Source organism: Salmo trutta, chromosome 19 (assembly GCF_901001165.1).
Source record: "Salmo trutta chromosome 19, fSalTru1.1, whole genome shotgun sequence".
In the NCBI taxonomy this organism is placed as follows: domain Eukaryota; kingdom Metazoa; phylum Chordata; class Actinopteri; order Salmoniformes; family Salmonidae; genus Salmo; species Salmo trutta.
This window is the reverse complement of record NC_042975.1, coordinates 52,995,045-53,019,157: the sequence shown is the minus strand read 5'-3', so window position 1 is coordinate 53,019,157 and position 24,113 is coordinate 52,995,045. Positions and strand designations below refer to the sequence as shown.

At 42.1% G+C, this 24,113-nt stretch overlaps 1 protein-coding gene across 3 annotated transcripts in view; it reads left to right on the top strand.

The window, feature by feature from the left end:
• Positions 1-24,113, top strand: part of spns2 (SPNS lysolipid transporter 2, sphingosine-1-phosphate) — a 133,484-nt gene that overhangs the window by 17,863 nt on the left and 91,508 nt on the right. The window contains exon 1 of one of the 3 annotated variants that reach the window (XM_029701720.1): positions 12,158-12,232. The exons of the other annotated variants lie outside the window; for them this stretch is intronic. Within the exon in view, the coding sequence (XP_029557580.1) occupies positions 12,208-12,232 (25 nt within the window). The 5' untranslated portion in view covers positions 12,158-12,207. Of the gene's footprint in view, positions 1-12,157; positions 12,233-24,113 lie in introns of those variants that run through there. 3 annotated transcript variants of the gene reach the window in all.

Below are 24,113 nucleotides of genomic sequence, written 5' to 3'. Positions count from 1 at the left end.
TGCGTTATCATGCTGAAACATGAGGTGATGCCGGAGGATGAATGGCACCTTAATGGGCCACAGGATCTCGTCACGGTATCTCTGTGCATTCGAATTGCTATCGATAAAATGTAATTGTGTTCGTTGTCCGAAGCGTATGCCTTCTCACACCATAACCCCACTGCCAACATGGGGCAGTCTTTTCACAACGTTGACATCTGAACGTCTGCCATCTGCCCGGTTCAGTTGAAACTGGGATTAATCCATGAAGAGCACACTTCTCCAGTGTGCCAGTGGCCATTGAAGGTGAGCATTTGCCCACTGAAGTCAGTTACGACGCTGAACTGCACCCTGGGGAGGACGACGAGCACGCGGATGAGCTTCCCTGAGACAGTTTCTGACAGTTTGTGCAGAAATGATTTGGTTATGCAAACCCAAAGTTTCATCGGCTGTCTGGGTGGCTGGTCTCAGATGATCCTACAGGTGAAGAAGCCGGATGTGGAGGTCTTGGTTGGTCTGCGGTTGTGCAGCCAGTTGGACATACTGCCTAATGCTCTATAATTAAACGCTCCCTCAAAACTTGAAACATCTGTGGCATTGTGTTCCGTGACAAAACTGCACATTTTAGAGTGGCCTTTTATTGTCCCCAGAACAAGGAGCACCTGTGTAATGATCATGCTTCTTGATATGTCACATATGTCAGGTGGATGGATTATCTTGGCAAAGGAGAAATTCTCACTGACAGGGTTGTAAACACATTTGTCACAAAAGTTGAGAGAAATATGCTTTTTGTATGTATGGAACATTTCTGAGACCTTTTATTTCAGCTCATGAGACATGGGACCAACACTTTACATGTTGTGTTTGTATTTTTGTTCAGTGTACTTTAACTGTGGTGATGGGTAGAGCTACCTGTCAATAGGATTTGGATGAGGTTGAGTACAAAGGGATTGTTTCAAAATAAAGCCTTTGTTTTCTTACAACAGGAAACAGATAGTGAGTAGTAAGAGAGATCATGTTGTCCGGGCTCTAATCAACACGTTTCTATTCATCTCAACATGACACATTACCACAGAGTCCTTCCGAAAGGAACCCAGTTGTCATAATCAGTCACCCTGTCCCTGTTCCATGTCATTTGTGGCCACTTCTGAAGCCTGTTCAGACAGTCCCACAAAGGGAGAGATGAGGAATGGACCTAAGTAGAAATAAGGAGAGGGAGGAGAGGGTGTTGTCCCTTCTACTTATATGGTTTGTCTTTAGATTGTAGTTCTCAGGTATAAGGGTTGGTGTGGTGGACAGGAAACAGCAGTACTAGGAGGACACCACCATGTTTTGTTGACTCTGGATGGCAACAAAATGCATCATAGAGAGGGAATATCCCAGCCTTCAGTATGAATTTGAAAGTTGTGCGTACGTATCTGCAGCCCCATCCTTCAGTTTCACAGCAAACCAAGTGGTGGAGCTGCCATCTTCTTGGATTTAGTGTTAAGGAATGGGCTTTTAAGATAGTATGTCGGTACTATCCCAGCCTTTAAGAGCTAGGGACTATCCCAGTCAAACCTCCAAACCGTTCCATAAGCGGCAGGATTACTCTCTCTCATGCTGTAGTTAATGATTCCCTTATCAGCTGTGCCTCTCATTATTTGAAGGGATTAAACTGTGTTTACCTGGAAGACCTGAAACTCCCTCACAGAGGGAGAGAAAGAGACAGGAGTATTACAGAAAGTATAGGAGAGAGGGATTTAAAGGTGATCTGAATTCTTCACAAACTCCTGTGTTATGATGATGATGCCTCCCTGTCAAATAACAACTCACTCCCCATATTACAGAAACGGAATTTGCTCTTTACTCAGTAATTTCCCACATACTCCCTGCATTCAGTTTTTGCACTTTAAAAGTTGCGAAATAAATGTATGTTTAAACAGATAATTCAAACCTATCTCATCTAATCTCGTTTTATCTCATTGCTAGTTCCTACCACCCTTCAGTTCCCCTTCTACACTTCCCCACTGTTTTCACAGAGGTCACTTTGATCAAGGTATTTTCTACACTAGAGTCTCATAGTGGGTCCGATCCACACAGAGGGTGTAGTAGTAGAGCAGTATGGCTGTGAGGAGTCGTGTCAAAGACTGCCATTCACCCTGTGTCATGTCCACATTTAGACCCAAAAATGTGACATTTCCACACACATGCACGCACGCATGGACAAGCATGCACTCGCGCTCGCGCACACACACACACACACACACACACACACACACACACACACACACACACACACACACACAGGCGCGCGCACACACACATCCCAGGGGAAATGAAACCCAGTGTTTTTGGAGACGACAGCTCTTCTGTGAAGGTCATATTCAAATGCCTATCAGAGCTTTGGTTCCAGCTGCTGACACATGCATTAGAGGCACACTCACTGTGAGAGCATGTGTGTGTGTGTGAGCATGTAAGAGTGTGTGTGTTTCCCCTCACCAGCAGATTAATACACACTTTTGGTGTTTGATGTACAGAACTGTATATAGAACAGAGGAAGAGATCAGAATAAGCCACAGTTAATGACAATACAGCACAGTATTCCGGAAATTATCAGATTGGAACGGGTATTTTTCTGTGACATCAACGCCTCGTAGATTAGGTTAGATGAGATTGCGGTGATCGGATTTACACAGGATTTACAATCAGATATATAGCACCCCAGCTGCAACAGCCTCAGCCTCCATCCTGGTTTGGTTTGTGGGCCAAAGATACACATAGGGCCTGTTGTCGGCCGGAAACCAGACCCCCGCTCCCACTGACCCACAGTTTACAGCAATATTAACTCTCCCCTTAAAGCAACTCCTGGAAGCCCTCCACTACGGCTACAATAACATTTACTCTGCTTATTTACAGCGGCTCTGTGTTCACTGGGGCTGGATCCCAAATGACACCCTATATCCTTTATCTCGTCAAAGGCAGTGCACTATAAAGGGAATAAGGTGCCATTTGGGACACGCACCAGGTCTTTCTTCTGGAGGAAAATATGTCATCTTTTACTCTCATTCACATGTGATAGAGTAAATAACCAATGGTCCGAGGGGCATGTGCGTGTGTGCGCACACACGTTTAAATTGTTTTTTATTTCACCTTTATTTAACCAGGTAGGCTAGTTGAGAACAAGTTCTCATTTGCAACTGCGACCTGGCCAAGATAAAGCGTAGCAATTCGACACATACAACAACACAGAGTTACACATGGAATAAACAAAACATACAGTCAAGATCACAGTAGAACAAAAGAAAACAAAAAGTGTGCATGCCTGCAGGAATGTGTGTGTATCTGCTGTAAGAAGAGATCTGTCAGAATGTGTCATTGTTTTAGTGTTTTCTGCCAGGAAGTGGAGGGGATAGCCCAACCCACATAGGTACTGTATGTAGGTATGTAAAGGAGCGTTAGGGTTAGGACTAGGAGTGGACTAACAGGCTGGGTTTCTGGTGTTGTTTCTGCAGCGTGTTGTTGCACCAGGGTGTGTGTGTGTGTGTGTGTGTGTGTGTGTGTGTGTGTGTGTGTGTGTGTGTGTGTGTGTGTGTGTGTGTGTGTGTCTATGTGTGTGGGTGGTTCCACCTCACCTCCCAGGGTTGTGTGTGTGCGTGTGTGTGTGTGTGTGTGTGTGTGTGTGTGTGTGTGTGTGCGCGCTAGCGTGTGTTTGTCCCTGTCCCTTAATGAAGACAGAGCAGAGCAGGAATGTAGACGTGGTAGAGAGGAGAGGAATGAGGAAACAGGACTGTGTTGTTTTGTTTTCCTACGCCATCATCTAACACCCACTTCATAGTTAAATAACTTCACCACCACCTTGTCCTTTGATCCAGGCAAATCTTCATAGGGCATCTCACTAATAAGCATCAGTACCTTACAGAAATGTGAATATATGTTCACCTAAATTAAAGTACTCAACAGTGGCATTCATCTTGACTTATATGGAATGAAGCATCTGTACATTAGAGATGATTTGAATATTAGGCTTACAGTCATCTGCATTAATTTAGTGGTGACAGTGGAATTCATCTGACATGTATGGAAGGAATTGTATGTTTGAGACTGTGGCTGGTCTTGAGCATGTGGAGCTAGGTAGCATAACTAGTAAAAAAATCCAGTTAATATGTACAGTGTATATGAGGGTAAGCAAGTGAATAATCTCTTATGGACAGATCTACGCAAACATAACTGGTACCATAGAATCTGTCGGGAAGGAATGTGTTGCGTGGGATAACGAGCAGAAGTAGTTCTGGTGTTTGGGTTTTTGGTCACTGGTTATTTGGACAAATCACGATTTGAATGTCAGAAGGGGAGGGGACATTCAGCCCGTAACTTGCAAAGAGAGCGGATTCCGGTTCTGCTCCTTGTCCTAGCATCTCTTGATCCCAGCAATAACACATATGGACCCAGAACTTAATTGAGCAGCTGACCAATTACGCAAAACTTTAGTTCCGGGGGCGGCAGGTAGCCTAGTGGTTAGAGCGTTGGGCCAGTAACCGAAAGGTTGGTGGATTTAATCCCTGAGCTGACAAGGTTGTTCTGCCCCTGAACAAGGCAGTTAAACCACTGTTAAACCACAGTTAACCAATGTGGGGCTCTTACCAACGCTGACTCATGACTTACAAGACTAGTGGAGGATGAAATGAAGCAGAGAAAGTCTCAGAGATCGTTTTTCATACGTTTGTATTATTAAAATACACATTTGGGTCTCTATCTCAGTCACAGTGTGGTGGATTAAATCACCCAGAGAAGAAATTAGATGCATATCTTATTCATAAGGAATGAAAAAAATAAATGGATTTGAGAGCCTTAGCTGAACTCTCCCCAAAAAAGAGTGCAATGGAGTAGTCTGAAAATAGTTCTTCGTCTCCAGTCCAGCATCTGTGTCTCGAAAATGAGGATGTGTGGATGACATGTGTTATTGAGGTAGTTAGTGGCCATTGTTGATGGGGAGGAGATTGAAGATGAGGAAGAGGAGGAAAGAGGAAGAGGAGGAGAGATTTGTGGATGACATGGGGTTATGGGTGTAGTAGATATTGTTGACAGCCTGGTAGGAGGAAGAGCTCATGTTGGGAATTGGCCATGTGCATGACAGCCATAAACATCCAGGAAATGGCCATTACATGTTGGATTGTCCTTCACAGTACACCCCCTTCACCCACAGTACACACCCCTCACTCACAGCAGGCCAACATCCCCTTCATTTAGCTCTGCAGGGAATTCAGGAAATGGGTTCAGGAATTGGGTTATGGATGGGAAAGTATTTTATGACAAATATTCAGACCCCTTGACTTTTTCCACATTCCACATTAGTCTTTTTCTAAAACTGATATTTTTTTTTAAATCCCCTCATCAATCTACACACAATACCCCATAACGACAAAGCAAAAACAGTTTTTTTTTTATGTTTGCAAAAAAATAACATTTTCATAAAAATATCACATTTACATACGTTTTCTGACCCTTTACTCAGTACTTTGTTGAAGCACCTTTGGCAGCAATTACAGCCTCGAGTCTTCTTGGGTATGACGCTACAAGCTTGGCACACTTGTATTTGCGGAGTTTCTCCCATTCTTCTCTGCAGATCCTCTCAAGGTATGTCAGGTTGGATGTGGAGCGTTGCTGCACAGATATTTTCTGGTCTCTCTAGAGATGTTCGATCAGGTTCAAGTCCGGGCTGTGGCTGGGCCACTCAAGCTCAATTTCGAGTCTCATAGCAAAGGGTCTGAATACTTGTGTAAATAAGATATTTCAGTTTTTTCAACAAATGTCTAAAAACCTGTTTTCGCTTTGGGGTATTGTGTGTAGATTGCTGAGGATTGTTTTTATTTTATATCCATTTTAGAATAAGGCTGTAACGTAACAAAATGTGGAAAAAGTCAAGGGGTCTGAATAATTTCCGAAGGCACTGTATATAAAGTAAACTCCCTCCCTGGACTCATAATGGAGCTGAGATTATTAGCTGTTATAGGGAGAACTAGGAGAAAAGGGTATACTGTACATACAGTACTGAGTAGAGGCAATTAGGACATATCTCTAATGTAAATCTGCTGTATGGGGAAATGTGACAGATTTATTCCATTATTGTCCTATTGGGAGTATATGGGGAGTGTACTGTAGGGAATTGTGATTGATCATAGCATGGAGCTTATATACTGAATATACTGAGTGTACAATATATGACATATGAGTGTACAATATGACATCCATGACATATGTAGGCTGACCAGGTAAATCCAAGTGAAAGCTATGAACCCTTATTTATGTCACTCGTTACTGGCCGACACTCTAACCACTAGGCTACACGCCGCTATGGAGTAGTCCATTGGCCAGCGGAAAAATGTGTCCACTTTGGGGTAGCAAAGGTTTGATGGTATTAAATTGTTCCCCACAAGCCCCTGGTCAAATTGAAATATAACCTCTCCAAAAAAGTATATTTCTACAATTTTGTATATCTTGTTGTATTGGAGTCTATGCAATGGAATGTTTGCAGGCTGATAAAATTATGTTGAAAGAAGTTGGAATGTTCACATGCTCATTGGAAATGCCTGTATCAAACAACTATGGAACATTCTATTGGGTGGATCTCATCTTAAAAACCATGGGATTTTTTAATATATTTTTTTTCTATCAGATCTAATGGTTTACATAGACTGACTCATCATTGAAACAACAATGTTACAAGTAGCAGAACTACATATCTGTTGTGGGGAAATTGGTCATACTGGGAAGTCCAAGAGATCCAAATCTGGTAGCATGTTAGCTTTATAGTTGCCACCTATAATAGTCTGTTGTATAGCAATACTCAGCATGCTAAGATGAAAGGTGTGGTTTGTCATTTGTTGAGTTTTCCCAGCAAGTTAAAACAGATATTTAGGTAAGCACATTGTCTCTTAAAGGGAACATTGGTGATTATATGCTCTTCTGTCCCTGACCATCATCATCTTAAAATGTTGCCCTTTAACCTTCAACCTTTCAAGTTATTTAATGAAATACTATAAGTTACCTAATAATTGTGTAGCCATTAGTTCAGTGGCTAGTTGTCAAACATAACATGACATGAAGTTATGCAATTGGTGTTTAGAAAAAAATCCATCTATTTAGCAATTACTTTTGCTAAATAGTCATTTTTAAAACAATTTTGGTAATATTTTACAAAGATGATATATTTTGCAAACCTTGCTAAATTGGTTTTGCTATCTGCATAACTATAATATATATTTTTAATTATCCTTTGGCATATTCAACCTATTTTTGAAAGAGTTGTATCAATGTCAGAACAATCCTGTTGGCGGCCATATTGAAACGTATGTACCCTATGGTTAAATCAGCAATAGATAGCTAGGCACCATCGTTTAGACTTTTCCTAGCATTATGAGCTCTTCAGTAAGGCCATTCTACTGTCAATGTTTGTCTGTGGAGATTGCATGGACGGGTGCTCAATTTGATACACCTTTCAGCAACAGGTGTGGCTGAAATAGCCGAATGCACTAATTTGAAGGGGTGTCCACATACTTTTGTATATATAGTGAATGTGAAATTTGTCCCTCTGGCCCATGGACTAGAGTGCATAAAGATAGTGGACTTTAAGGGGAGTTATGACAGATGTTTCCTGTTGTGTGATGTGAGATTGTGCCTGTGTCCCAGTATAATTATATTCCCTATATAATGCACTATGGTCAAAAATAGTACGCTATAGGGTTCCATTTGAGACGCAGCCTGTGAGATCCAGCGCTAGCAGAAAGCCCCTTTTCTCTTTAGCAGTCATTATTAGCTAGCTATACTGCTTTACTCTCCTTCTGTCAGCCCAGTGCTGCAGCAGAGGTGTATTACTATCACTATCACTACTCAGGCAGGCGTGCCAAAGAAAGGAGTAGACAAAATGGCTGCCTTCTGAACTCATCTTTTCCTGTCAACCTGGGTTCATAGTGATTGAGTATTGGTGTTATGTGTTCTCTGTTCTGCACCGTTGGGTTAGGTTATCTACTTAACCCAACACTTAGAGGCCTCCAGTTGCCCCTCTCCGAGAGAGGGAGAGAGAGAGAGAGACTCTGTCTCTGTCTATCTCGCTCGTTCTATCTCTCTCCAAAAAGAAATTGTCTATAAGCTCTGTGGTCTGCGTGACATGCTAGCTCTGCTGTAGCTTGTTGATGCTGAATTGAGCTTGAAACACCAGTCCAGACCAATTTTCTCTACTGCTTTCACGCACCTGGCTGGCACGCTCGAAGCTCGCCTTTTTCTCTCTTTTCTGTTTCGCTCTGTTTCTTTCTCTACTCACTCACTCTCTCTCCTTCTTTTTTTATCTCCAGAGAGTGAAGGCTGGAGATAGCCTTCCTTCCTATTCTGTTTGAAAAGGGGTATTGATTGTTCTGCTTCACTGCTCAGTCATGTTGGAATCAAAGAGAAGGAGGGATGGGGTTGGGTGGTTCAGGCCCATCCAGGGAGTTCAGTACACTCTCAATGGCACAACCAGTTATCTGGTGTAGTGTAATATTCTGTACATTCTGGATGGCAGCACCAGTTATCTGGTGTAGTGTAATATTCTGTACATTCTGTATGGCAGCTCCAGTTATCTGGTGTAGTGTAATATTCTGTACATTCTGTATGGCAGCACCAGTTATCTGGTGTAGTGTAATATTCTGTACATTCTGTATGGCAGCACCAGTTATCTGGTGTAGTGTAATATTCTGTACATTCTGGATGGCAGCACCAGTTATCTGGTGTAGTGTAATATTCTGTACATTCTGTATGGCAGCACCAGTTATCTGGTCTAGTGTAATATTCTGTACATTCTGGATGGCAGCACCAGTTATCTGGTGTAGTGTAATATTCTGTACATTCTGGATGGCAGCACCAGTTATCTGGTGTAGTGTAATATTCTGTACATTCTGGATGGCAGCACCAGTTATCTGGTGTAGTGTAATATTCTGTACATTCTGTATGGCAGCACCAGTTATCTGGTGTAGTGTAATATTCTGTACATTCTGTATGGCAGCACCAGTTATCTGGTGTAGTGTAATATTCTGTACATTCTGTATGGCAGCACCAGTTATCTGGTGTAGTGTAATATTCTGTACATTCTGTATGGCAGCACCAGTTATCTGGTGTAGTGTAATATTCTGTACATTCTGTATGGCAGCACCAGTTATCTGGTGTAGTGTAATATTCTGTACATTCTGTATGGCAGCACCAGTTATCTGGTGTAGTGTAATATTCTGTACATTCTGTATGGCAGCACCAGTTATCTGGTGTAGTGTAATATTCTGTACATTCTGTATGGCAGCACCAGTTATCTGGTGTAGTGTAATATTCTGTACATTCTGTATGGCAGCACCAGTTATCTGGTGTAGTGTAATATTCTGTACATTCTGTATGGCAGCACCAGTTATCTGGTCTAGTGTAATATTCTGTACATTCTGGATGGCAGCACCAGTTATCTGGTGTAGTGTAATATTCTGTACATTCTGGATGGCAGCACCAGTTATCTGGTGTAGTGTAATATTCTGTACATTCTGTATGGCAGCACCAGTTATCTGGTGTAGTGTAATATTCTGTACATTCTGTATGGCAGCACCAGTTATCTGGTGTAGTGTAATATTCTGTACATTCTGTATGGCAGCACCAGTTATCTGGTGTAGTGTAATATTCTGTACATTCTGTATGGCAGCACCAGTTATCTGGTCTAGTGTAATATTCTGTACATTCTGTATGGCAGCACCAGTTATCTGGTGTAGTGTAATATTCTGTACATTCTGTATGGCAGCACCAGTTATCTGGTGTAGTGTAATGTTCTGTACATTCTGGATGGCAGCACCAGTTATCTGGTGTAGTGTAATATTCTGTACATTCTGGATGGCAGCACCAGTTATCTGGTGTAGTGTAATATTCTGTACATTCTGTATGGCAGCTCCAGTTATCTGGTGTAGTGTAATATTCTGTACATTCTGTATGGCAGCACCAGTTATCTGGTGTAGTGTAATATTCTGTACATTCTGTATGGCAGCTCCAGTTATCTGGTGTAGTGTAATATTCTGTATGGCAGCACCAGTTATCTGGTGTAGTGTAATATTCTGTACATTCTGTATGACAGCACCAGTTATCTGGTGTAGCGTAATATTCTGTATGGCAGCACCAGTTATCTGGTGTAGTGTAATATTCTGTACATTCTGTATGGCAGCTCCAGTTATCTGGTGTAGTGTAATATTCTGTATGGCAGCACCAGTTATCTGGTGTAGCGTAATATTCTGTACATTCTGTATGGCAGCACCAGTTATCTGGTGTAGTGTAATATTCTGTACATTCTGTATGGCAGCACCAGTTATCTGGTCTAGTGTAATATTCTGTACATTCTGGATGGCAGCACCAGTTATCTGGTGTAGTGTAATATTCTGTACATTCTGTATGGCAGCACCAGTTATCTGGTGTAGTGTAATATTCTGTACATTCTGGATGGCAGCACCAGTTATCTGGTGTAGTGTAATATTCTGTACATTCTGGATGGCAGCACCAGTTATCTGGTGTAGTGTAATATTCTGTACATTCTGTATGGCAGCTCCAGTTATCTGGTGTAGTGTAATATTCTGTACATTCTGTATGGCAGCACCAGTTATCTGGTGTAGTGTAATATTCTGTACATTCTGTATGGCAGCTCCAGTTATCTGGTGTAGTGTAATATTCTGTATGGCAGCACCAGTTATCTGGTGTAGTGTAATATTCTGTACATTCTGTATGACAGCACCAGTTATCTGGTGTAGCGTAATATTCTGTATGGCAGCACCAGTTATCTGGTGTAGTGTAATATTCTGTACATTCTGTATGGCAGCTCCAGTTATCTGGTGTAGTGTAATATTCTGTATGGCAGCACCAGTTATCTGGTGTAGCGTAATATTCTGTATGGCAGCACCAGTTATCGTGTGTAGTGTAATAGCGCTACCATTAGACATTACTATGCCCCTTTCTTGGAAACCCTGTGTAATTAGAGAAGCATACCAAGAAACGCTTTGTGTGTACATGACCCTAATTAAGATAGTCAAACTACGCGGGCCGCTTAGTGTGTGAGCTAATTATGCTGCTAGTCAGTTTTATCGACCCCTTAGTAGATCCCCACCCACGAGAGAGAGAGAGAGAGAGAGAGAGAGAGAGAAGAAATAGAGGGATGAGAGACAGAGGAATGAAAGAGAGCGAGAGGGATGAAATGTCATTAAAAATCACTACATAATGACTCTAATGACACATGCCTTGCTGTGTTATGTAAAAAAGCAGAGGATTACCACCAACGGGACTTTTCAATTTCACATGTGCCGAGAGACAGAGAGACAGGTATGCTGTATGGTAGCTGTCCGTGTGGTCGACTGGTTGTACTTCACACGCGGACACACACTGACACACACACAGCGGGATGCGGCCAGAGCGAATTCAGGGAGCGGTTGCATGATTTAGAAAGCGAGCATGGAGAGTGTTTGTCCCTGGCGTCGACAGACAGTATGGCCAGGACAGCGGTGCTGAATTGTTGGTAGCAGTGGTTATTTTTCGGGGGTGGGGTCCCTAGTTCGGGGGGGCACCGGGGTGCGATGATATACTAGCCTGAACAATATATACTGTACATAAGCACATGCTGTATCACAGCATGCTACAGGTCGCGGAGGGACCTAATATTTCTTTTTGTAGAATGACTGTGAGAAGGTCAGTTCTGGTGACTATTTAAAAGGAGACTCTTCTCCAAAATAAATAAAAATAAAATTACGTTGACATACATTTTTTTTAAATAAAAAACTCTAGAAATGATCCCAATAACATTTTTGCTTAGCAATAAGCATTATCACCTGATGTAGCCCAACAGACGCAGCATAGTGGCTATAAATAAATAGGCTCAAGCGCAGACTTTCCCATCAGCATTTACCCCATTAGCCTAATCATTAGCTAGATCACAAACTCTAAACATGATCTTGTTTCTAGTTAGCAACATGTTGATGGCTTGATTATCCCCCCCAAAAAAATTCCACTGGCACTCAGTCAAGGATCACGTACTGTGAATATAATGTAGGCCTACCTGTTAGTCTTGATTCGTGTAACATTTAGCCACGGTTTCCCCTATGCGTTCAACGCCATTAGCGAGCGCTATTGTGCATAAACCACAACGCCGCTAAAAGCAATTCACTCATTTTTGGAAGTTGAGAAGTTAAAAGTTGTGATCCTCCGCTTTAAACGATGGCCATCAAAACTGCTTTCAAAGGTATGTTTTTCTGCGACTGCATTAAGAATGTTGTGCAATGACTGTGCATGCATGTTTCTCTCCCTGTGTGGCACGCAGGTTCAAGTTTATTGTCATGAGTCTTGCCCTGGAGCCAAAACTGAGTGGTTAACGCTAGATGGGCCAGCTGCAAAGTCAAAATTGTCTATATTGTAAAGATTCATTACATTTTTTTGCTTTTTGGTCCTTAATTTAAGGTTAAGGTTAGGCATTGTGGTTAGCAGTGTTTTTAAGGTTACAATTAGGTTTAAACACAGATTTTATGACTTGGCACCTTATTCCCTATATATAAAATTAAGTACTGCACTATATAGGGAATAGGGTGCCATTTGGGACGCAAACCATACATCTAATGCATTAGCTCATAGCAGAGCAGCTAACAGCAGATAGGGCTGTACAGTATCTATTATTGATTAGCTGCTGTAGGGATCCTCTCCAATGCTATGAAATATGTAACACATATCGGCTAGCTGGGTGAGATGTACAGCATCCCTCATTGGGGTTGGAGAGAGATGTACATCAAGCGTATATCTCTCTCTCTCTCTCTCTCTCTCTCTCTCTCTGTCTGTCTGTCTCTCTTTCTGCCCCCTCTTCTCACCCCACCTCTTTCTACCTCACCTTCAATGTTAGTCACGCAGTCATGTTATTTGCTGTTTCAGAGTCAACAGGAGAGGTACACAGCCACATAGACAGACAGAGACCCAGCAGTGGCGACAGAAAGCCTAGATGGCAGTGCCTTGATGAATCAGATGTTTGCCCAGCCACATGACGCTGAATATAAATATAGACACAGATTATTTTGCTGTAAAATTGTCTGGCTTCACCTCTCAGATGGCCACTGCTTTAGTGTGTTTCAGTCCCCCAGTCAAGCATCCTTCTGGAGTGTCAATAGAGCTCAGTTTTCATCTGGGCTGTTTTCCTCCCCAGTCAGTTAGGAAACAAATTAGGTCATAGTTATTAGAGGGCTGTGATTCAGCTTGACCCTAAAGGACATTGGACACACTCACATGCATATTCACATAGAAAATATTAATAGAGACACACATAGAAACACACCACACAAATACACATTGGGCACACTCACATGGAAAAAGCCAGCGTTCCCTGCCCGGTCTGTTAGAGCAGAGTGGCGCTAGCCGCAAGGCGAGCCAGCGGGAGGAGAGCGCCCGCCGGGCCGGCTGCAGTCGGACATATTTGTGGTCAACCAGCCCTTTCTCTGCCTCTGCTGTGGCCCTGGCTTTCCCCAATCACACATACACATGCATGCACTTTCTCTCTCTCCACCACACACACCTCCACACACGCACAGACAGACGCAAAAACACACTTACTGTGTATCCCAGAGAGAGAACTCCCTTTCTGTTTTTCCCAGAGCTGTGCCTATTTATATTGATCCTTGTGGTGACACATGAAGCAGGATTGACCCTCGTCAGCAGAGCAGAGCATACAGTAGCAGTGGTTCACCACCACCTTGCCTGGTTGCCTCCCAATTGGCACCCTATTCCCTATATAGTGCACTACTTTTGACCAGAGCCGTATGGGCCCTGGTCAACAGTAGTGCACGCTATAGGGAATAGGGTGCAGTTTGGAATGTAACCCTTGTAACAGTGGGAAGAATGAATTACTTCCATCCAGAGCTCACAGACAGAGCAGCTCACTCAGAGAGCAGCTGAGGGAAAATAAGGAATATTGAGTGAAAGGGGAAGTAAGATATTACCACAAGGAGTAGCGTTACACACACTATGGAAATATAGGCTTGGCAAGAGAGGTTTTCAGTTCTGCCTGACCTGATGGAGCCACCTCTCTCCCCCCTCTATCCTCTCCTTCTTCAACTCTCTTCCCTTTTACACACTTCTCTCTGCAGACACACACACACACACACACACACACACTACACTTCACTCTGGTTGCTAAATGGGTCTCTTTTCCCATCCTCCTCTTAGCCTAGTTCCAGAGTGTCGGAAATAGAAGCGTGGAGCTGAAGATCCATGGGTCCCTGGTGGGGATTGGAAAATGAAGTAGGTCTGCAAGCTGATGGGCTGTTTTTGCGTGTGTGTGTGTGTGTGGAGAAAGAAAATGTGTGAGCGTGTGCATGCGTGCTTGTTTTCGTGTGCGTGTGTGTGCGTCAGAGGAGGCTGGTGGGATGAGCAATAGGAGGACGGGCTCATTGTAATGGCTGAAATGGAATAACTGGAACGGTATCAAACATATCTGGATGGAAACCACATGTTTGTTCCATTTAATTCATTCCAGCCATTACAATAAGCCCGTCCTCCTATATTCCTCCCATCAGCCTCCTCTGGTGTGTGTGTAAGGTGTCCTCAAAGGACCATTTAGGACTGGCAGTGTATGACTCATACCCCCAAAAACTGTCCTCACAGAGCTGCATTCCATACAGTACATATAGTAAACTCTTCTCAAATCTCATCTGGATTTGAGTTCTGCATTCCACTACTGTATAATGGTTTCAAAGAATTTAACAAATTTAGGGTGAACAAAATTGTAGGTGAAGAAATCAGATTTCTATGCAAAACAGGCAAATCATCATTTACAACACCACCTCCAATAAACATGATAGACGCCTAGAAAATAGAAATTGCCTTTCTGAAACGCCCCCTAAAAATGACTCGCAGTACTGTAGGCCTTCTTTATGACTATTTGAATACAATTTTGCGAGACGCCACGTATGTACAACAGTCTCACAGAAAAGCCATGTTTGAGGATAGTTCCTCTTTCTGGAAGGTGAAGTTACATATGGATAGTAGTCTGGATAGCAGACAGTACCAAACAGTTCGGTAAGCCTCAGAGAGATCAGTATGTCCCAGTAGTTTCCTTTCCTCTCCTGGCCAGAGCCCAGGCAGATCCTCTGGTACTGATCTATAGTCTATGGCCCAAGATCATTTTCTCTTATTCCTAATAAAGCTGTTTTACAGACTAGGGCTGTAGTCGATGACCTAAACTCACCTAACTAACCTCTCTTACTGTTATTCCCAATACAATAGTGAGGGAGGCCACTTATTTGTAGAATCAAACACTGTATAATGTATAAAATATTCATAATATATTAAATGTAGATATTTAGAACATATTTCAAAATAAAGTCTTAACTGTTCGCTCTTCATGTTTTTTCTTTCTGTGACAGTCTGTGAGACTGTTGTGAAGCCCATAAAGCTCCATTCAAAGCAGCACTCATGAAGGCATCCATTATGTGAGGTCTGAATAAGTGTCAGCTCTACGCTGCACACAGACAGGGCCGTCTCACTAGTCATAATATCGTATCAGTAGAGACATATAGCATTCTGTCAATGTCACAGGCAACTCCAGCAAACTTCCGGTGTCTTCATCCGTAATTGGGTTCCCCAACGAAAATGTATTAGTTTACTCGATAGCAACGTGTCTTCTATCTGTTCGATACAGTAAAAACTGTAGTCCTTTAATTATTTTAGTCCTCTGCATTAAACAAGACATTTTTGTTATCAGAGAGCTTATTTGTTACACCTGAAATGATCAGGCTGGGAATTCCCTATGGACAACTACAGAGCCAACATGACAGATTGCACCAGGAAAAAACTTTACTTCTGAAACGTCCCAAACTTTGTATTTGTTGTCCCTTAGGCTTGTTCATTATGTCTGTGTGTGCGTGCGTGCGTGCGTGTGTGTGTGCGTGCCTGCTTGTATGTGTGTCTATGAAGTCTTATTTCTCAGAGGGAGTGGCCTACAAAGAAGCTTTTAGAGTACAATACTGAGGTATTGCTGCAGGCTCTCATCTGCAGCAGTTTCTTGAGAATCTGACTATAGTTTGGCTGGAAGTGGATGATGTGTTATCAGGAACTTCTGCATTCCTGCCATACCCCTATGCCAGCAGTGTCACTGGACTGGCACATTACATTAAATACACAGGGCCCTGGAGGCCTGACACCTGTGATGCTGCATTGAGGCAATTGTATTAAATGCACCCAAGTATAGACTGAAAACAGCCCATGGAGAGTTCACCTAGCTGAGCTGTGTTTTTTCTGTGAAATGAATCCCATTGTTATTTTTTATTAAAACATCAACAATACAATACAAAGACAATACAAATGGCTGCTCCCTTCAGTGGGTGCTCTGGTCAGTGGGGGTGACCTGAGACGCTGGCAGGGTCTTGAACCTCCCCATCTGCAACATTTCTGCCGAAATTGCCCCAAAAATGTTACAAATGACCCAAGAGCACTATGAAATTTCCTATTGACTGACTGTGGTCCTTCAAAACCCCCAACAATACAGTTTGTGGGTCCAACCTCGCCCTGATATTATGACATAACCACTCCCGGACCAGACTCCAAAAACAAGCCACTGATGAACAGTACTTAAAATATGCTCTATTGATTCTGTTTCCACGTGGCAGTCTGAACTGCTCTGACTGTTCAATGCCCCATATACTGAGCATTATTTTTGTAGTGAGAATTTTATATAATGTCTTAACTTGAAAGAATGGATCGAAAATTGTTGTTTTGTATATCAGTTCATAAACCCGATGCCATTGTATTGGGACATCGAAATCCTGTTCCCAACTATCTTGAATTTTATGCGTTATAGTTGTCATAGTGAAACTGCTACATTTTACAATTTAAATGAGTAATTTTAAGCCACATACTAATTCATAACTTTTTCTTTAAAGTAATTGCCACTTCCATTTTTGTGGCAGCACTGCGATGAGTTGGTTATCATTTTGTATTGAGCAAAATTAATCCCATTGTTTGTATTTGTATTTATTATGGATCCCCATTAGCTGCTGCCAAAGCAGCAGCTACTCTTCCTGGGGTCCAGCAAAATTAAGGCAGTTTATACAATTTTAAAACATTACAATACATTCACAGATTTCACAACACACTGTGTGCCCTCAGGCCCCCACTCCACCACTACCACATATCTACAGTACTAAATACATGTGTATGTATTAGAGGTCGATTGATTAATAGGCATTTTTGGACGCCGAGAATGGCCAATTACATTGCAATCCACAAGGAGACTGCGTGGCAGGCTGACCACCTGTTACGCGAGTTCAGCAAAGAGCCAAGGTAAGTTGCTAGCAAGCATTAAACTTATCTTATAAAAAGCAATCAATATTAACATAATCACTAGTTAACTACACATGGTTGTCCTGCGTTGCATATAATCAATGCGGTGCCTGTTAATTTATCATCGAATCACAGCCGACATCGCCAAACGGGTGATGATTTAACAAAAGCACATTCGCGTCAGGGTATATGCAGCAGTTTGGGCCACCTGGCTCATTGCGAACTATGTGAAGACCATTTCTTCCTAACAAAGACTGTAATTAATTTGCCATCATTTTACATAATTATGACATAACATTGAAGGTTGTGCAATGTAACAGCAATATTTAGACTTAGTGTTGCCACCCGTTCAATAAAATATGGAACGGTTCTGTATTTCACTGAAAGAATAAACGTTTTGTTTTAGAAATTATAGTTTCCGGATTTGACCATATTAATGACCAAAGGCTCGTATTTCTGTGTGTTTATTATATTATAATTAAGTCTATGATTTGATATTTGATAGAGCAGTCTGACTGAGCGGTGGTAGGCAGCAGCAGTCTCGTAAGCATTCATTCAAACAGCACTTTCCTGCGTTTGCCAGCAGCTCTTCGCAATGCTTGAAGCACAACTCTGTTTATGACTTCAAGCCTATCAACTCCCGAGATTAGGCTGGCAATACTATAATGCCTATAATAATAGTGAAAAGTATATGATATACAAACGGTATAGAGAGAAATAGTCCAATAATTCCTATAATAACTACAACCTAAAACTTCTTAAGTGGGAATATTGAAGACTCATGTTAAAAGGAACCACCAGCTTTCATGTGTTCTCATGTTCTGAGGAAGGCACTTAAATGTTTTTTTTACATGGCACATATTGCTCTTTTACTTTCTTCTCCAACACTGTGTTTTTGCATTATTTAAACCAAATTGAACATGTTTATTTATTTGAGACTAAATTGATTTTATTTATGTATTATATTAAGTTAAAATAAAAGTGTCCATTCAGTATTGTTGTAATTGTCATTATTGCAAATATGTATATAAAAATCGTCCAATTAATAGGTATCAGCTTTTTTTGGTCCTCCAATAATCGATATCGGCGTTTAAAAATCATAATCGGACGATCTCTAGTATGTATAGTGCGTATGTTATCGTGTGTGTATGCATGTGTCTGTGCCAATGTTTGTGTTGTTTCACAGTCCCCGCTTTTCAATTTTTTAATCTGTTTTTTAAATCTAATTTTACTGCTTGCATCAGTTACGTGATGTGGAATAGAGTTCCATATAGTCATGGCTCTATGTAGTACTGTGTGCCTCCCATAGTCTGTTCTGGACTTGGGGACTGTGAAGAGACCTCTTGTGACATGTCTTGTGGGGTATGCATGGGTGTCCGAGCTGTGTGCCAGTAGTTTAGACAGACAGCTCGGTGCATTCAACATGTACCTCTCATAAATAAAAGTAGTGATGAAGTCAATCTCTCCTCCACTTTCAGCCAGGAGAGAATGACATGCATATTATTAATATTAGCTTTCTGTGTACATCCAAGGGCCAGCCGTGCTGCTCTGTTCTGAGCCAATTGCAATTTTCCTAAGTCCTTTTTTGTGGCACCTGACCACACGACTGAACTGTAGTCAAGCTGCGACAAAACTATGGCCTGTAGGACCTGCCTTGTTGATAGTGTTGTTAAGAAGGCAGAGCATCGCTTTATTATGGACAGACTTCTTCCCATCTTAGCTACTAGAACATCAATATGTTTTCACCATGACAGTTTACAATCTAGGGTTACTCCAAGCACTTTAGTCATCTCAACTTGCTCAATTTCCACATTATTTATTACAAGATTTAGTTGAGGTTTAGGGTTTAGTGAGTGTTTTGTTCCAAATGCAATGCTTTTTAGTTTTAGAAATATTTAGGGCTATCTTATTCCTTGCCACCCACTCAGCTCTTTGATGAGTGTTGCAGTCATTTCAGTCGCTGTAGTAGCTGACGTGTATAGAGTTGAGTCATACGCATACATAGACACTCTGGCTTTACTCAAAGTCAGTGGCATGTCATTAGTAAAAATTTTAAAAACCAAGGGGCCTAAACAGCTACCCTGGGGAATTCCTGATTCTAACTGGATTATGTTTGATAAGCTTCCATTAAAGAACACCCTCGGTGTTCTGTTAGACAAGTAACTCTTTATCCACATTATAGCGGGGTGTAAAGCCATAACACATACGTTTTTCCAGCAGCAGACTATAATGTCAAAAGCTGCACTGAAGTCTAACAAGACTGCCCCCACAATCATTTTATCATACATTTCTCTGTCAATCATCAGTCATTTGTGTAAGCGCTGTGCTTATTGAGTGTCCTTCCCTAATTCTGCTGTCAATTTGTTTACTGTAAAATAGCATTGTACATGGTCAAACACAATTTTGTCGAGAAGTTTACTAAGGGTTGGTAACAGGCTCATTGGTCGGCTATTTGAGCCAGTAAAGGGGGCTTTACTGTTCTTGTGTAGCGGAATGACTTTAGCTTCCCGCCAGGCCTGAGGGCACACGCTCTATAGTAGGCTTAAATTGAAGATGTGGAAAATAGGAGTGACAATATCATCTGCTATTATCCTCAGTAATTTTCCACCTAGATTGTCAGACCCCCGTGGCTTGTTATTGTTGATAGACAACAATAAACATTTCACCTCTTCCACACTGACTTTACAGAATTCAAAAGTACAATTCTTGTCATTCATAATTTGGTCCGATATACTTGGATGTGTAGTGTCAGGGTTTGTTGCTGGCATGTCATCCCTAAGTTTGCTTATCTTGCCAATGAAAAAGTCATTAAAGTAGTTTGCAATATCAGTGGGCTTTGTGATGAATGAGCCATCTGATTCAATAAATAAAAGAGCCGAGTAGTCTTTTTTTCCCAAAAATTCATTTAAAGTGCCGCAAAGCTTTTTACTATCATTCTTTATATAATTTATCTTTGTTTCTTAGTGTAGGGTTCTATTTATTTAGTTTAGTCACATGATTTCTTAATTTGCAGTATGTTTGCCAATCATTTGGGCTGCCAGACTTAATTGCCATACCTTTTGCCTCATCCCTCTTCAACCATACAATTTTTCAATTCCTCATCAATCCAAAGGGATTTAACAGTTTTTACAGTCATTTTCTTAATGGATACGTGCTTATTAGTAACTGGAATAAGTTGTTTCATAAATGCGTCAAGTGCAGCGTCTGGTTGCTCCTCATTACACCCACAGACCAGCAGTATTTGGATAATATGTGTGAAATGCTTGATAATGTATGTGATATCAAATATTATTTACATCATCAACATATGAATCACTACAAAAGTTCTTCTTGTATGACCTCTTATACACTACACTATATTATAACTTTGGTTTTCCTAGATATGGCTATTATATTGTGATCACTACATCCTATGAATTTGGATACTGCTTTAAAGCAAATATCTGCAGCATTAGTAAAGATGTGATGATTTAATCCCTGTGCTGTTTGTAACTTCCCTGGTAGGTTCACTGACAACCTGATCCAGGTTGCAGGCACTGGTTACAGTTTGATGTTTTTTCTTGAGTGGGCAGCTTCATGATAGCCAGTCAATATTTAACTCACCCAGAAAATATAGTTCTCTGTTGATATCACATACATTATCAAGCATTTCACACATATTATCCAAATACTAACTGTTAGCACTTGGTGGTCTATAGCAGCTTCCCACAAGAATGGGCTTTAGGTGAGGCAGATGAACCTGTAGCCATATTACTTCAACAGTATTTAACATTAGATCGTCTCTAAGCTTTACAGGAATGTGGTTCTGAATGTAGACTGCAACACCGCCTCTGGCATTTCTGTCTTTTCGGTAGATGTTATAACCACTGTATCATCAAAGGTATTAATTATGTGAGTTTCAGAAATAGTCAGAATATGAATGTCATCTGTTACAAGCAAGCTATTGACTTCATCTAGTGTAATTTCCCTGAGCACGGTGGTAAGATACAGTATATTCTCCTCACAAACACCTGGAGAGAGAGAAAGAGTGAACCCAAGCCAGACAACAATAGATATAGATGCAGTCAAATATAGGCCTAGAGCACAGGACAGAGAGAGGCAGAGTGAGAGGAGAGGGAAGAGGCTGGTGATTTGTAAGTCCTCAGGATTTCGCAAGCTGACATCCTCTTGCCGCCGTCTCTTGACCTTTCCTCCTTGTGTGCCCACGCGACGTTACCATGGCAACCCTAGCCCTGGCGCCACTAAGGCGGGAGACGGGTAGAGACTGGCGGGCTGTCTGTGGTACCTCAGTCAAATATATTTCATCATGACTCCTTCAGCTAATGTAGGACGAATACTTGTCTTGTATAGAAATTAAACGTCTCAGACAATGTTTTTGTGGTATTTTAGCCGATTTCGGTCAGAGCCATGTCAGTGCCCACCAAACACAGATAGATACAGGGTGGTCCGGTTATAAAGGGCGATAATGAGCCAAGAAGAAAAGAGGAAGGACGAGCGGAGGATGATGAGAGCGAGAGAGAAAGGAAGGCGAGGATAAGGAGGGAGGCAGCATAGTCGGAGGGAGGAAAGCTGGAAGGAGAGGAAGAGAGATTGAATTGAGGGCAAGGGCAAACCTCAAATACGCAGTCTGAAGCCATGAAGCTGTCCATAAAACTGAAAGCTCCCATTGAGAGTGAAGATACATTTAGCCTGATATGCTGCTGCACAAACACACTGCAGCCTTCTGTCTGTAATCTCGTAGATTAAGACAGCCCATAACATAGATCATTACACCTGTATACTTGCACTCAATACAATACAACTATTACTTCACAGCATTATACAACATTACACCTGCACTCAATTTAATGGATGGTGTGCTTTTATCTGAAGACATTTGTGTCAAACACTTGCCCACTTGAACAGTCGGATTGGTTGTTATAAACACAATTTAGGGAATATGGTCTGTATTTACACAATATGGTCTATATTTACACAACATTTACATAATAGTGACTGTTGCATATCAGAAAGAAAATCTGTCACTTCCATGTGAGTTGGCCCCTAAAGACTGAAATATACATTTTCACAGCAATCTATTAGGGAGCATGTAGGGCAAAGATCAGTCAGTCGGTCACACTTGTATGCACATGTACACCCACACAGAGACTAAATTGGTCCTGCACTCAGTCACCCCAGTGAGGTGGTGGTGTAATGGGGGGCAGGGTTAGTAGGAGGGTGTTCAGTAATTGTGCGTGTGTGCGTGCGTGCGAGCAAGCGAGAGGGGACGGGCAGGGCGTGGTACCAGGCAGGCAGGTGCTGACTCGGCTCGGGAGGGACGTTCCACCATCTGGCACAGGGATCCCCCTCCCAGCGGGCACACTGAGTGAGTGTGTGTGTTTCCGGCAGGCTAATTAGAGCGCAGCCTCGGCGGAGTGACAGCTCTGTCACCGTGGCGATGTTTGACAGGCTAGACAAGGGAGAGCCGACCTGTCTGCACTAAACTAGAATAGAGCAAACGGCCAATGTGTGTACGTGTCTGTCTGTCCCTGTCTCGGTCTCTGTGTGTGCTTCGCTCGATGTTGAAGGAAAACGGGTTGTTAGCCTAATTAAATCCCCTCCTGGTTTTACCTTGCACCAACCAAGCAGTAGTTTAACCACGCTACGTCGATATGGAAGTCCTTATGTGTTTGCCGTTCCAACCTAGAGAGAACCCAGCCTCAGTGCTGTGGCTTGTTGGTGTTGCAGCGGCGCGGGAATGCAGCCTGAAGTGTGAGAATGGGAGCAGGTGGCTTGTCTCATGTGACAGGAATGTCACTTATGTCCCTGCTCTGCTCAGAGCCCCAGCTGCACCTGCCCAGACCTCGCTCCTTGCTGCCTTTGAAATGTGCCCTATACTATATCTGTTGACAAATGAATGGAGTGATGACAATGCCCAAGGATAGAAACCTCAACCTTGGCCACTCAATCAAATGAATAAAGTAATATACTTTAAGAATGTGCTTAGTTGTCACTTCTCTTTAGTCTTCCTCCCTCTCCATTTTTAGAGTAAATGAATATTGTCAAAACACACAGCATTTTAAATATAGTTTGAGTGTTACTGTAGTGTACACAGTTTGGGTAGAGAGACCATATTAGTAGAATCTCATTCTATTTATGAGAGAGCCCCTCTGACTTTGAGTTCAGATGAGGTCTGCAGTGCATAATTAAATACAACCTGGTATCAGTTTATAGGGCTTCCGAGTGGTGCATCGGTCTAAGGCACTGCATCACAGTGCAAGAGGTGTCACTACAGTCCCCGGTTCCATTCCAGGCTTATCACACCCAGCCATGATTGGAGCCCCATAGGGCAGCGCACAATTGTCCCAGCGTCGTCCAGGTTTGGCCGGGTTAGGCTGTCATTGTAAATAAGAATTTGTTCTTAACTGACTTGCCTAGTTAAAACATCTTTTTATAAGCATCTCTTTTGCAAAAAGACGTGCATCATGTTATAATATCGGGCCAGTGGCTGCTGCTGTTACTGCTACTCTATATTCATGAGTTCTGTTCTGCTCAGACCAGCCTGTCAGTCAGTCTCACACACTGAGCCCAAACACAGCCCTGTATTGTGTTATGTGTAGGGAGAGGCTCAGGAGGATATGAACGATTGAGATAAGGAATTCAGGCGAGGATAATTATTTTCAGAAGTATTTATATGTTATTGAACGGGCACTGGTAGTCGCCTGGACACTTTTTTTGACAATATACAATCAACAAATGTGCTAGCTGTCATATTGCTGTCGCACAACATCCGTCTTTATTTCTCTGATTTACAGGTGAATATCTCA